The sequence below is a fragment of the Oenanthe melanoleuca genome, chromosome 15, assembly GCF_029582105.1.
Source record: "Oenanthe melanoleuca isolate GR-GAL-2019-014 chromosome 15, OMel1.0, whole genome shotgun sequence".
NCBI classification, from domain to species: Eukaryota; Metazoa; Chordata; class Aves; order Passeriformes; family Muscicapidae; genus Oenanthe; species Oenanthe melanoleuca.
Window position 1 is genome coordinate 7171864 of NC_079349.1, and position 15950 is coordinate 7187813.

General features: G+C 41.4%; 1 protein-coding gene across 4 annotated transcripts in view; it reads left to right on the top strand.

Moving 5' to 3' along the window:
- Nucleotides 1-15950, top strand: part of ARVCF (ARVCF delta catenin family member) — a 244260-nt gene that overhangs the window by 203359 nt on the left and 24951 nt on the right. For all 4 annotated transcript variants that reach the window (XM_056504005.1, XM_056504007.1, XM_056504006.1 and 1 more), the window contains one exon: nucleotides 1226-1297. In XM_056504005.1, the coding sequence (XP_056359980.1) occupies nucleotides 1226-1297 (72 nt within the window). The remainder of the gene's footprint in view (nucleotides 1-1225; nucleotides 1298-15950) is intronic.

Genomic DNA, 15950 nt, shown 5'->3' on the forward strand with positions numbered 1-15950 from the left:
CCCATTGAATTCACTGTCCACGTACCAACCCTCTGTTGTAACTAGGCAGGGACTGGCCTTTCCCATCTCCTGACCTGTTGGCAGTCAAGACTCAGACTAATCTCTTCATTACATTTTCCAGGACCATTTCCCTGTTTGCTTTTAAGCAGCCTGATTGGTGGAACTACCAGCCCTTTCTGTAAAGCCTCCATTAACAGCCTGGTAGTCTCTGTGCAGAAGCCACTTCTGGCAGCTTAAATTGCGTTGTCTGAATTCACTGCATCACACCTGCCTTCCTTGCTCTGGAGGGAGAGAGACTAAATAACTTAATTTTTTCCCCCCTCAAAATAATTTGGGACAACTAAATTGTACATTGCTGTTCAGAAGCCATGCAGATTCTTGCCCTTCCTTCCAAATCTCTGTCTCTCTGCTGCCAGTATGCCTCTGATGGCAAGGTTCCTGCTTATCCCACAGCATCCATGCTTACCCAAGGCAGTGTGTCTCCTTGGGAGCGTAGAAACTAACCCTTCCTTCTCCACATTGTTGCATAACCTTGAATTCTCAGTCTAACTAAAAGTGCAGGTTTTGTTCTGTTTTATGTAAAGGTTTTATAAATTAAAGCTAGTGTAATAGTTTAACACTGTTTCTTAGCAAAAGTATGGAATTATTTCCATTAACTTCTAATAAATAGCAAAAATGACACTTTGGTGATTGAAGGGCAATTCAAGGTTAAGTTGTTGGCTGCTGCCTGTACAATACATTAAATCTAGGTCTTCCTGCCTGGCTGTTGCATTGAGAATAGAGGCTGCAAAGCAGAGCTGTTGGTTTTTTTGCTATGCTGCTGAGTTTTTGCTTGAGCTAAGCTTCAGGTCAAAATTCCTCTGTGAAAACAAGTAAACACTGGGCTTTTGAGGGAGGGGCACAGCTTTGCCAATGAAGGAAGAATGAAGAAATGGCACAATTTTCCAAGGTTTGAAGCACTCCTAAGAGTCTCTGAAATGCTAGTGCTAAGCATGTTTGCAGATCAACCTGAAAGCAGCCACGGGTGTTTGTCCCTAAGTTTGCTCATGCTAAAACCACAGCTGTGCAGCTGGACTGCGAGTCAGATAGATACAATTATGGGTAGCAGTCTTTGATTTATATTCTGGGTCTGTATCTTCTCCCATCTTTTAGATGCACATGACAGTAACTTACCTGTCAGTATACTGACATTCTTCTCCATCTGTTGTCTTTTTTTTTTGCACAGGAAAGAAGAATGGAGATTTGGACAGGAATTTTGATACACTTGATTTGCCTAAGCGGTCTGAAGCAGCAAAAGGTAATGCTAATGTTTGTGCTTTTGGAAATAAAAAGTAGCTTGGGAGCTGGAGGCTCTTTAAAGGGACTTGAGACATGAGCATATCAGGCTGATCTTCTTTTGTAGTCAGTTAATTGAAATAATGGCTATATCTCTGCATATTCTTATCTAGTGTTGAATACTGGATATGAATTTTTATCTAAAACTGCTGAATTGGTGGAATCTCGTAGAAGCATGTCTGATTTGGTGTTAGGTGATTGTAACTCTAGAGAGGGATGAGTACAAGCTCTCCTCTACAGCTCCATTTGCAACCCACCTGCACCAGACCTGACTGTAAGGAGTTGTGAAATGCACTTGCTGGGGGTACATGGCACTAACCCTTTTCCTTCCCTGGCACCTCTGTCATTCTTCAGCATTCTGTGGAATTGGGTGACAGTAGGGATTGAGGATTTTTGCCTTTACTGATAGTCTGTCTTCTCCTGAGCACAGTATTCCTTCCTGTCTGTAGTGAGCAGTACTTGTAGTTTTCCAAAATCCGGGAGGTTCATGGAAGAATTATTCTGCATTGTGCTTTTTGTATTGCAGTTCTGGCAGAGACGGACTCTTTCACAATCCGCATTCCTTTCTTGCATGCATGGTGCTTTTTTAAATTGGAGATTAGGAGGTGATTTGGGATTTTGTCAGAATTCTTAGAACACTGGACGGTGTTTTGAGACTTGCACAATTTTTGATTTGAAGTGTGTGCAATGTCTCTGCAAAGATCCAGCTATTGTCATGGCAACTGCTGCGGTGCCACTCTGTCAAACTCACCTTAATGAGCTCTGAATACCTAGCACTACCTGAGCATTCCTCAGAAGAAAAATTTTAAACTCTTCCCACATCACATAGAGAAGTTTAGAGAGTATAAAAAGACAGTCTGACTCAGTGGAGAGATCCATGGACTTGGCATACCTGAATTACGCTCTTTTTGTGACCTTGGTCCATTCAACTTATTTGTGCTTCAATTTCCTTGCTGTTTAACTGAGAGCAACAGTAGATACCATGTCTGAGATCCTTAAAGATGTGCTGATAGTCAGTAATGGTCTAATAATTAGACACACGTAGTTCTGCACTCACTTAAATTCACATTGAAACTCTGATGATATGCAAACTAATCCTAATACATAGATAAATCTAATCTGTTTACAGACACCCTTTATAGTGGATGCAGTTTCTAGTCGCATGTCTAAACACTGATTTTCATTTGGCGCATTATTGCACAAGATCTTCTGTATCTTGTGAAATAATGCAAGATACTAAAGAACCTCTCAGAAGCTGCAGTACCATCCTATTTAGAGACATGCAGGAAAGAAGTTGGAATGTAGGTGCCACTGAAGAGAAAAGATGGAAATCAAGAATTTCTGCAAGGAAATGTATTTTGCATAGCTTTCATTAAAATAAGATTAAAATCTTTCACGTGGTTCTGTTAATGGTAGAAGTGATTTGCAGATCTGATGGGAGATGTATTTGTCTCTGAGCTTATACAGCTTGTTATCATATTCAATTGCTAGAAATCGCACACTCTTGAAGCAGTTGTTTGATAATTTTGAGATACCCCCATTTAATCAAAGTCAAATAGATTACATATCTCATGCTAGATAAGGTCAGGAGATTAATCCCACAGCATTTTGAAAGAAGCACTTTGACATGAAAAAAGACATGAGGAGCTAATGACTTGTATTCTAAGAGTAAAAAACTAAGACAGTGATGCATTTTTGTTCACTTTTTTGCCGGTAGTTTCCTGCCAAGCATCTCATTTACTTGAGAATTCCTGGATACTAAAGGTTCTCACAAGGTTGCTTGAACTTTAAATTGTTCGGTAAAATAAAGAAAATAAAATTGCAGATTTCAAACCCTTAAGAGCTTTGGTCAGATCTCTTCCGTAGAATATAATTGGCTCTGATGAGATCAGCTCTCAGCTGAGGCAGAATCTCGTTACCAAGATGGAGAAATCATGCAAGTTTTAATGATCAAAAGCACTCAGATTGAGTGACATGATGAAGTGCTATTTCAAAAATCAACAATTATATATTAATCTCTTTCATGTATTATTAAAGCCATATTAAAGAGAGTTTTCAGCTGGAATCTTTGTGAGCAAATGAAACTGCAGTAATAAGATTTGTTCATGCAATGCAGCAAATGAGCATTGTGGTAGTTAACAAATATTGGGATGTAGTGTTGTTAAGTTTCCTGTAATCTTACAGTCAACATCCATGGAGCTTATCTGGTGGGTCTAAAGATGTGGTTTCAAGAACCTGACATCAGTTTCCCAATTGACAGTATGCTTGTGATCACTTGAAAAACCATGGACTAGTAGCAGCAAACTAGTTCAGACCTATTTTCTATCAGCTCTGGAAACTTAATTTTGATTCCAAATTACTTTAATGGCAGGAATCTCTGCCTGTCCTGCAGTGAAACATCATAAAACCAGAAACTTGTGTCAATTATGGGTGGGTACTGGCTAGTGTCTGTGCAGGATGCAGAGGTTTCTCAGTCCTTCAGAACATCTATCCTGCTGGTACAACATGTTAGTAGCATCTTCATGTCCTGAACAATCCAAAGGGTTCTGTAAATTGTAACCTAGTTTAAAGTGCAGTGTTTCACTTTTCCCCCTCCCTGGAATTTGTGTATTCTGGTGAGGAATGAATGAAGGCAGTTCTCTTTTTCAGTGATGAACTGAGACTAGAGTCTGTTCCTGATGGCTCCTGGTTTTTTAATGGGAATCAGGTTTTGCTGCAGCACGTCATTTGAGCAGCCCTGAAACCATTTCTAAGCCTTTAATAATTTTATGTGCTAGGCATTCTGGCAGGGGAAAGCTTCCAGTTCAAGGTTGTTATCTGTGGTAAACTGGATAATGTCAGACAGGAGAACTTGCAGTGCTTTCAGAAGCTGTCTCATCTGATATTAAAAAATAAATGTATATGCCCTGGCAGTGTCCAGAGTACTCCTGTCCTCATGAGGAAAGATTGTGAAAGGGAAGCTTCTTGTTTCCTCTTTGTTGAAAGGAATGTATTTTTTTCCTGACAGTCGAAGAGAAAGCATAAATTTGGGGGAAAAGTGATATGAGCTTGCATAGAGAAGGGAATAGCACTGACAAGAAATTATGAATGCTGTCCTCAGAACCATGCTAAATTTAGGACTTTCAAAAAATTGCTGCTTCTGTGAGGGGTGGAGGGAAAGTCTCACTGAAATCCCTTCCCCAGTCTAAAGTAGGTCAGTGATATGGTGCTAGCTGCCTCCTCTGCAGCATGTTCTCCTCTGCACTACCACAGCGCTGATTTCTCCTGTGTACACATTAAATACACAGCATAGTACAACTCCTGTGCTTTGTTCAGAGTCCCTCATTTCTGAGCAGCAATCGTGGCAGGAGGCTCAGACACTGGGGGAAGATGAGGATTAATCATATCTCTGCAGGGAAGGCAGTGTCTCAGATGGCACTACCTCTGCAATAAGGTTTTCTGAGCAGAATCAGAATTGATATGTGTCAGCCCCCTAAAGATGTTACAGAGGTTGTAACATTTAACCCACTTGTGTGAAGGTGTTGGGACTGTCCACCTCTGTTCCTCAGTGCTGGAATATGGGAGGAGAAAGTCTAGAAGAGCAGAACAGTTTTTTTTTTTTTACGTGGAATCAGCATTAGATTATTCCTAATTAAATCCAGACCTCTGTGCTGTCTGGTTTTAGGCAAATCTCATGGCTTGTTGTTTATGTGCACACACATCTGAGGGCACAGCAGTAGCTGCTCTATGGAGCTTTGGGTGTTGAAGTTCAGCTCTCATTTCAGTTTATCTCATTAGGGAGTTGAAAGTCTTCAGCCATGATGAGACATGCAGGTACATTTCAGCCTGGTGGATGAGCTAGCTCATTTTCTCCTTTCAAGCAGTTATTAAACTGCTTATTAATTTCTCTTTCCTTTTTGATTACTTAAGTTTAATTCTGTTTTAATGGGAACATAAGTTTATGAGAGTTGTGCTGAAATACTGAGCTAGTGTTAAAAATGCTAGTAATTGAGGAAGTCCGTTTTGTTGCAGTGGGGATGTCACAGAAAAGCTGAATTTATCTGAAAGCTCAGCTTTGTGTGTACACTTACCCTGGTTCAGGTGCCTGTGTAGGCAGGGAATGAGATTTTGGATGAACTTGTTAGCAGGTGAATTTCTTCTTCTCCATTATCTGAAATCCTCAGTCACTTTCAATGTAGCTTCATGCTGATGATAGATTTTCTATTCCAGAAGGTGAGTGTTTAAATTCCCTTATAAATCTTTGTATTACTGCTCTAGGAAATTAGACTTCCTGGCACTGTCAGGGTAATGACTTTAACTTGGTAGATTACAGAAGTACCAGCAATTTGTCTTCAGCTAAAGGCAACGTGTAGTGGAAGGAGAGAGAAACTTCACTTTACTCTGGCTTTAGTTTGTAATTAAGATTGGCTGCAGTTCGCATTTCACTGCTGCTTTAATTTGCTTTCTTTAAATCTTTACAAGTTGACTCAAGCACTCACCTGCCCTTTCCAGCTCCCTTCCATCATTAATTTTGATTGTCGTATTGTGAATAAGTGAGTAGAACTGATTGATTAATGGCACCATCCACACCCCTCGTGTGCCTGCTGGTGGAAATTCAGGGGCTGGGAAGATCTCCTCTCTGAGAGCAGTAACATGCTCTTGCATTAACATCTTTCGAACATTTCATGCACGTTATTGAGAATTCTGATCAGAATTATTAAGTATCTCTTATTTCTGTTTCTTTCCTAAGCTGAGTATTCATTTTAGTCCCATGTGTTTTTCATAATTTACAAAGCAGTGAAAGGTTTCTCATCTGTCTTCCAGTGCTCTGAGTCAGAGAAAATTTATTGCCTTGAATAGGAAAATTCCCATATGGAACCTGCCCTTGCCAAAGTTTGTCTAATCTGGTACCTTTAAATTCCCGTTCTTTTTCCCAATATTTTCAAAGAATTCGGAGCAGGCACCTGTGGATTTTTCCTTTCTTGTGTACACACTCTTTCCACAGCTGACGGCTAATTGTTCTGGAATCCTCTGCCTTTTTTGTCATAATCTTCTCTGATTCTTAGGTTCAATGTTGTTACTTGTTCAGGGCTGGTGGACACGTGCATGAATTGCTCCCTGGCCTGCTGAGCTGTGCTCTACAGGTGGAAACTTCTTTGTGATTTTTATGGATCTGTTAAATTTGAATATGTAGAACATAAATTACAAGTTTAGGGTTGAAAGTGAAGGCTTTGAAAAAATCATGTGGGAGACACAGTTGGAATTTCAATTGGAGGTCCAGGAGTACTGTTCTGTCTCTGCCACTAATTCTTTTCACTTGGTAATACAGTTCTATCCTACAGTATTCTTACTTTGGAGACTGTAAGGAAACAAATATTTTTCTGTGAGAAATACTAAACTATATGACTGAAACCCTGTACAGTAACTGTGTACAGCAGTGCTGCTGAGACCCACGGCTCTGCTGTGTGGAGTTCAGTTATTCCACAGAATCATGTGAGAGGAATTTGAGATGGTTACAGTACAAGCCCTGGTGTTATCTGTCTGCTTAGGAATGTGAAGAATAGTTGTGGATTTGCGTCCTGGTAATTGCTGCCGTGTTTGTCAAACCGTTGCTCTCTGGCTTCAGAGAACGCCTTGACATTGCAGCCCTGAGCTGTGGTTTCCAGTTCCTTGCTTTGTCCGTAGGGACATCCAGGCAAAAATTGTGTTTACAGATAAGACAGGCTAGATTCCTGGTAGGGGAGAAATGGAATCTGTAGAAAGAAAATCTCTTGCAGCTGAGTCAGGGAAGCACAGTGTTTGTGTGAGTAGACTGTGCTGTGAAAGGCCCAGGTGAGAGATTGCCAGGAAGATTTGAGTTGGGGACTTGAGGTAGTTCTGCTGTGTGGAGGGTACAAAACCAGTATAAACTGGAGAAGAAATTTCAACTGTGATATTTAAATGCCACTAATACCTCCCCAACCCCAGCATGGACACTTCATAGTATGAATGTCTTTCAGGTTTAGGTCATGAAGCTTTGAAGTTTAAGCTGAGGGACCAGTGGGAGACAACTGCTGGGGCCGGGAGGCAAGAGGAGCAATTGTAGTGATATAAGAATTCCATTCAGCTCTGTATTAATAGAAGCTGAAACTCTTTGTGAAGTTATAAGGTGGTGGTTGTTGTCCATATCTCTTTGGCTCTGCTATAATTTGTTTGCCTGTAGAGCTCCTGGTTTTCCCTTTGTAATCCACCTCTGTCTTAACAGCTTTGAGGTCACATGCAAGATGAGTTAGGACAACAGTTTTGTTTCTGAACCGTTTCACATTTTTCCTTCTGAACAAGAAAAATCTGTCTCACTTCTAAGATACTTTGGTTATCTTGGAAATAGTGAATCAACATCAACAGCTATTCCTCTTCATTTATCTTTTGCATTCTCAAATGTTTAGTCTCCCTCAGCACATGAGGGGGGAAAGCTGATAGTTGGAGGCAAGATTATCCCTCCTCACCTTTAGGTCCTTTCACCTGTGGCTCTCATGGGACTATAAAAAGACTCCAGTAGTCAGCTTCCAACTCCTTCTTGCCTGAGGCTGATGCCCAGGAATAGAGATCTGTTATGTTAACTAGCAGTATCTTCAGAAGACAGGAATCCCAGGTGGTAAATTCCCTTTCCAACTTGATGTGAATTTGTGGCCAAGTTATAAGTGCACAGAAAATTAGATTTAGGCATCTTAAACAGGAAGAGGCTATATATACTTGCATAATAAAGTAGCCTATGAAAAACTAAACAGCAGGAGCTCCACTAGAGCACATGGTAATTACAGCAGCTAATAAGGAGATGGAGTGATGTGCAGCTTCAGCTAAAGACAGTACTGGAAGGAGAGTCTCATTTTCCCAGTCCAGCATTGCTGTTGACTTTCTGAATGGCCTTAGGTAAGTTAATAGCATTTGGTTGATGGGGTTATAGTGAACCTGTTCATGAAAAACCTGCTATTTCCACTGCCTTCACTAGAAGAATCACTTCACCAAAATAATAACTGGAATAATTACCTTCACTAAAATAATTAGTGTTTTCACTGCTGCTGTGATAACCAATGCAGATGGAATGCATGTGGTATATTTGTAAAAAAGGCAAAATTCTGGTGAAGTATGCTGTATCCCAGCTGTTGCTAGCAGCACAGTGATAGAAAAATTAAAACATAATTTCAGTTAAAGATGGATGGTAGAGGTTTGCCCCAGTGAGATACTGTGGGAGTGGACTGAGGTGTTCATGTTAGAATTTTGCAAATGTGTAATACTGTGAATTGCTTTGTGCTCTCACTATGCATATTGCATTTATTGTGGGTTTTTACTGAGAAGTTTAACTGCATTATTTATGATGCTTTGTATAGAAAAGTGTATACATAAACCAGTGCATAACTGGAAACCTTGGTAAGTTTTACTGCCCAGCTACATTTACTTCAGTTATAGCGATGTTGCTCTCTGGCAATGCAGCATTCTTAACTTTCCAACCACTGATTGGATTTTCATGTCATTTCCACTTGGCTAATATTTGTAATGAAAAACAGTTAATGTTGGAAAGCTATAGTTGTCAGTCATATGTTTTTAATTTTCACAGCTTTTCCTGTATTGTTTGTCCTGCTGAGAATGATACTCCCTCCCCACATTTTAGGTTGTGTATATGTTTTTGCATGTCTCATTTAGCATTTCTATTCTACAAGCAATTCTAATTGTTACTCTAAAATAGAATCCTTGTTATTACAGAGCATAGCTCATTATACAAATGCTGCTCCAGGACTGTTTATAAAATGAGAATATGCCAAGGAAGCCTGCCAGGAATAAAAGCAGGAGTTGATGGGAAGGTGTTTATTCCTCATAACTGTAGCTGCCTCTGTCTTGGGATTCAGTCACTGCAGTGAAACACTCCATCACTGTTGCATTATGTCCCCTTCTGCCATGCCATTTAGTTTCAGTTAAGAAACAATAACAATGAAATCTCTCAGAGTTCCCCCTCCCTTTTAGCATAAGCATAAAAAATGAGATCATCATTTGAAGAGAGGCACGAATCTGGAAGTTGTCCTGGTTGCCCAGCCAGTATTGCCAGGGAGCTCAGGGAAGAGGAACTCAGCTTCTGTCAGAATTCAGAGATGAAGTTTCATGTCAAAATCAATTACAAAAACCTTGTTGCACGAAGTTACGGTTGTCTCTGATGTCCATCAAAAGTACCGCGGCAAAGTTGTGCTGACGAAGCTGCTTGACAAGAGAACTGCAGAAAGGTTCAGAACAGCTGAGGCAGAAAAGTGGTGTAATGTTGATTTAAATCTTTTTCCAGATTTCCAGAAATAGTGTGAGCAGAAGCAAAGGAGGTAGTTACAGCTCTGTGTGAGTGTTCTGAAGGCCTTGCCTTTAGGAGTTACCAAAACATGAATTTCTGGGAGCCCAAGGTGACTCGGTGCTTTCAGAAGTCGGCACTAGGCAGACATCACTGGGGTCTCATTGAAGGCATCTGTCCCCTCTGGGATTCTTCTGCCCACAGAAATGGAGGCTAATGCCACATAATTGGGCATTGGAGCAGGTTCCTCAGAGAGGTTTTGAAGGGTTCTTTATATCATTGAAGGATTTCAAGACCTAACTGGACAAAAGCATAATAGCTTGGTCTTATTTTGGCATTGAGCCTGCTTTGAGCAGGAAGTTGGCCCAGGTGACCTCCCACGTTCCCTTTTGTGTTGTTCTGTGTGACTCTCATTAACTGATTACAGAGTCCCTCAGGAAAAGTATGTCTACAAAAAACCAGCACAATTTTCCAAAACAACTTAATCCACAACTGGTGGATTAGGTGACTCAGAAGAAGAATGAGAAAGTGAATTTGCCCATGGAACCTGAGAAAGGAGCATGTAGACAAAATTGAGTGTCAGGTTACACCTCAAGATGTGGCTTGTTTCAAAGAAAATATATTTTTACTTCTAATATATGCTTTACTTGTGCCAGCACACTAAACCATGGAATCCTCAGAACACTCAATAATCAGCCTTTGAGGGTCTGCTTGTAACAGCTAATGATGGGGGAGAGAAAGGGGAATGAAAATCAAATAGTCGTGTGATTCTGAACTAATTGCAAATTGTGGTGCTAGAGATCAGGCAAGGAGACCTTCCTTACAGTGCAGCCAAGACAGGGAGGTACATGAATTTTTTCCACTTCTGCTTGAACAGTTAATGGAAAGCTTTAATCATAGAGTTAATCTGAAAATCTGAAAAAGCAAACTGGAATGTCAAATAACCTGGGCATTTTAAATTGCAGAAGTCACTGATGCTCATTAGTCAGGCTGAAGCTGCAGTCATGTTTTGCAGAAGAGCAAATAAAGAGAATCAAAAAATTAAGACTTCTGTTTTCTCAGCATTAATTTCCAGTGAGTGTACCTGCACAGCTGCTGCAGCCCTGTTATCTGACTCATTACTTTGTAAACCACTGTGAGATATCTTGAATGTGAAAGCTGCTATGTAAAGCCATATTTATTTCTGTAACCCTGAGTGCTCTGCACAGGCTTAAAAGCTCCCCCCCCTTCTCCACCATGACAGGGGAATTATAGGACTTAATGTGCCATATACCTCTAACTGTGGATTGGAGAAAAATGACCTTGAACTGAGAGGCAGGCATTTTACGTGGTAAAGCAGTCACTTAAATTTACCTGTCAGCTGGAGGCGGGGGAACCTTACCTCTGCATGGTTTAGAAAGCAATGTCAATCCAACTGCTGGTTGCTTTGAACCCACTGAGAGCTTGATTGCTGACCCTGGCATTTCCAGATGATCAGTGAGAATGTTGATCAGTATGTGGTAGAAAGGAGAGCATTTTTATTTCGGCCTCACAGACCATTAGTTTCGGCCCTGAATTTTCTCTGTCTTGATCACAGGGAAAATTGGAAGTCTGTAATAGCATGAAATGTTATTTGTCTGTGCAGAAATAGGCCCTGGTTCAGGCAGATCTGGAAGGAGGCAATGTGGAGAGCAGTCCTTGCACCTCACACCCACTTCATTCATGTTTTGCACACCTTGCCATCTTCTTACTAAAAATGCTGTTGTTTTTGTCTGAGACCGTCTAGAGCAACTTTGTGAGGTTTTTCACCAATAGACTCAGTAAAGTGTAAATACCAACACACTGTGATAGTCCAGTTGAGCAGGCTGGCTCTAGATAAGCAAGACTGTACTCATGTGGGAGGGGAAAGGGGGCACCTCTGCTGAAGTGAGTTGGCATTTAGAGGACATTTCAGTGGCACAGCTGGGAACAGAGATGAATTTCCTGGTTGCTAAAGCAGTATCTTCCTAGCTTGATCATGCTAGCAAGCCCACTCCATTTAGAGATGTCAGTTCTTCTTGTCCCTCTCATACAAAGCCAGGAAGAACATTTAATCTAATGAGTTTTGTTTTGAGACTACTAAAATTGCAACCAGCAAATCTGTAATCACGATTGAGCATATAATTGCATCTTATCCTGCTGAGAGCTTAAAAATAATGAGCAAGAAAAATATCTCCAAAGACTCATTCAGAGTGTGAGGGGGCCAGAGGAAGGTGTAGAGAAAGATCTGTCTTACCTGGAGTGTCCCCGATGACCTTTAAACACTAAGGAAATTGGAAGCCTGCATTCCTTGCCAGGTGCACGTTTTCCACTCTCCTTTTGGGGCTACTTTTCATATTGAGTAATAGAACAAGAGAGCACACAAGGCAACCTGCAGATGTGTGAGAGAAGAGATGAGAAATGGGAAGGATGACTGAGGTGTTGTGTTCTTGGCAGTGTGTTCAGAATGTCTCAAAGAATGAGAAACTGGGGGTGTTAGGAGAATGTGATCTAATCCTATTTATTCAGTTACAAGAGCACTGCTCCTGGAAGAGTATTTCAGGTTAGTGATAGTATCCAAAATGTAAGACTTGGGAAATGCACATGTGACTTGGATTTGGGCAGTTCTGCGAGGTTTTGCTTAATATTAAATTCTAACAAGCACGTCCCTTCCAAATCCAACATCCCTGCTTGCTGAAAACACTGCTGAGATTAAACATGAACAGTAAGCTGTATTGGCAGTTTTCTGGGTGGTTGGATCCTATTTTCCCCAAAACACCAAACATTTGGTGCCAGTTGTTTCACCAAACTCTGGAAACATATTTCTGGATCAAGCTCTGGACTCACATGGCCCATGGGAAGCTATCAGGGCATTCATAGCATTGCCTTGCATGGAGAAATGGGTATAGGCCTTAACATGATAGAAATTTCTATACTCTTGAGGAAGTATCTCCCCTTATTTACATTTATACTGACCTTTTCAGAGTTTTCTATAGGCATGTACAGCCTCCACAGTAAATGTCAGTTTCTGCTTAGAATCTTTTACATGGGTAATTTTAAGCTCAGTTTTTAATTGCATAATATTACCATAAGAAAGCTGCATTGAAATTGAAAACTGTCCTAGCCACAGCAGCTGTTGGGTTGAGGATCTTTTCACTCTTTTAAAGGCGATGAAATGGTTTCAAAGAAGCTGTAAGAGTTGCTTTTAGGTAGTGGCTGCTGTGGCTTTGTTGTAGAATTTTTAATATGATTCTCTGCTGCTTTATGAATGCAGGACATTGCTGTAGGGTGGTGAAGATGGGGCAGGCTGCAGTTAGATGCTGTGTAATGTTCCCCTTTGCCTCTTGAAAAATGTCTCTGTGCTCTCTCTATTCATTGCAGCAAACTATCTCATTCGTTGCTGAACACTGGGGCCCCAATCTCTTCTTCTTTTTAACTTGCAAATAGATTTATTTGTGGCTGTATTGTGTGTGTGTGTTTAGACAGCTAAGGCTTCAGGGAGCTACTTCTCTCCAGATCATGTTGTCTTACCTCACATTTTAGTCCGACTTTAAGTTTTACAGTAAGATCTATGTTTCCAGGAAATCTATTATTCTATAGGCAGAGCTGTTTTTTTGTCAGTTCTGCCTGTGATAATCTTATATTCAGGCAGTGCACCAAACAGCAGGCAAGTTTACATTTAATAGAAACTTCCCTGGTTTTTCAGAAACCATTCAAAGAGAATGGTTGGCAGGAAGAGGGAGAGTACCTGTTCACTCAGTGCTTTGATATGGTATGTTTCAGTGTGTCCCTATTTAAATGAGGGAGGAGCAGCAGCATCTTCTCTTGTCTCATCATCTGTAATCCCTATCTGGATACGGTGCTTTGAGGATGAGTGCAGAATCTCTGTTCTTGGAGGCATTAATGTTTCTAGCTTACACTGAAATCCATGAGAATTAAATACCCAAATACGGTACCTTTAAAAAGCTGGGCTGTGAGGTCCATTTTTGTATTAGAGAAGTTAAGGAAAACCTTCTGTGCTGCTTCCACTCTGGCCTGACATTTATTTGACATTGAAAACATCAAATTCTTTTTCTTGGATGCTTGGGAGATACTTGCTTGACAGCAGCACAGTGACTGTAATTGAGACAGATTAGAGGCACTGGGCTGCCTTTGGGTGCATGAAGCAGCTTTCATGAAATGGAGAGAGGAATTGAAACACACTTTTGACTTTGGAAGCTGGAGCAGGAACTAATTAGCAATTTCAGGACACAAACAGGATTGGAGGAAGTGTTTGGGTTGGCGTATAATAAATTATTTATTAACATGTGGGAGTCTTTCCATATGGCAGTTGCTTATAAAATACTTATAAAAGGCAAGATTGCAGGATTTTGCGTATAATGAACCAAACAGGCTTTGGTCCCAGTGATTAGCACCACTGACCTTTTATTTCTGCAGGCTGAGACTGGACCTGGTAGCTTCTACTCAGCTTGGATTCTGATAAGCTTCCCCCAAAAAAGATGAGTTGTTCATATCCAAATATTTCCTTCTTACTGGGATGTATCTTGAGATGTTTGATGTTTCTGTGAGGGTATATCCACTGGAGAATAGAAAAATTTATTCTGCCTTGTTATTTGAGGAATTCAAGCTGTGGAGTTCTGCAGCCCTTCACTGCCTTAAGCAGACAGGCCTCTAACAAGCAGCTGAATTGATATGAATAACCAAATACCTGTGTAATGGCTTATGACCATTTATGAGACTTTATATAAAAATCATGATGAGCAGTGGAAGTATGAGAAGACCCAGTGAAGCATGAATAACCCAGAAAGAAGCTTACAGTTTGGCTTCCAAGCATATTTCAGTGTGCATGAGCTCTGGAAGATTTGGGGTTTTTTCTTGACGTTGTTTTTCCCTTGGCACTGAAGATAAAGCCCAGACGTGCTGCGAAGGGGATAGCCTGGCAGGTGCCAGCCGAGTGGAAACGCTGTCAGTCGATCCTGGTCTGTCACAGCTCCGGCTCTGATCCACCCAAGCACTTGTCAGGACCGTGTGGGCTTTCAAACCCGAGCAGGAGGTCCCTCAGCAGCAGCGATGTTTTGAAGCACAGTCAGTGGAAACCCCCATGTGTCCCACACCTGACAAAGCAATCCTGTTTCTGTAAATTCCTGGGTAGTGGAGGATTTGGGTTTGCCTTGCTGCTGGTTGGTTTTAGTGCCAGTGCCCCAGTGTGTGCACACAAGGGCTGGGCACAGGAGGTGCTCTGGGTCCTCCCCACAGACCTGGCGGAAGCAGCATGTGTGTCTGGAGGAGTGTGGCTGCTGTGTCCAGGCAGAGCACTGGTCAGTGCTGCAGCCCCCTGAGCCCAGGCCAGCTCCAGGAGCGCAGCTGCTCCTTGCCTCGGCTGTGGCTCCAGGAGCTGCCTCACCTGTGCACCCCGAGGGTTGGATGGACCCCACAGCTGAGCACTGCAGAGCACTGCAGCCTCTCCTCTGCTCCACAGCCCCTCACAGGCTTCACTCTGCTGGGCTTCTGTGGCTGGTCTCTCATCTGGGAGGGGAGGGCACTTGGTGGGACCATGCCTGGCCTCATGACCCAGCAGGTTTCATACACCATCTTGGAGACAGGAAAAAAGGTACTTAAGAGGCCTGTAGAGGTAAGAAAGCATTTTCTGGGATTTTTTCTACCTTTCTTGCATACCTCAGTATTTCATGTCTGAGGGTGTGCAGATATTTCAATTGAATATGCATTACCATGTAGAGTTCTATATTTTGTCATGCAGCTGTCTGCTGGAGTGTTTCTTCCCTTTGCTGTGCTTCTCTACTTGCTGGCATTTTATGACAGAAAGTTTATAAAGCTGTTCAATATCTCAACAGTTCTAAATAAAGTCAGAATCTTTTTAATAAAATAAATATGCTTAGGTGGCATCTGGAGCCAAGGACTAAAGCACGATTGGTTTTGCAGTAACTTTTTCTCTTCAGAAAGGTTTCTACTGTGCTGGAAGGAAGCTAAAAGCTCATTAGCTTCCTGGAGTAAGAGCAGCTGATTGGCATCTGGAACTGCAAAGCTGAGTTTTACAGGGGCTTGAGGCTAAAAAAGGGCAATTTGGAACACATGATCCTTGGTTAAATACACACTGAAGAGCAGAGGAAGGAAAATGGTAGGTTCAGGCAGCCACAAGTTAAAGAAAGGAGTCCCTTAACAGTGCTGTTGATTTCCAGTGGTGACTCTAGTTCTGAGACATTTTTGTGTTATGAAGCTCTTTGTTGATAAACTACTAACAGCAGCATATTGTATTTTACTGCTAGACATAGCTGTAATTTTTTTTTTAATGGGCTTTCCTTCAGGGAATCAC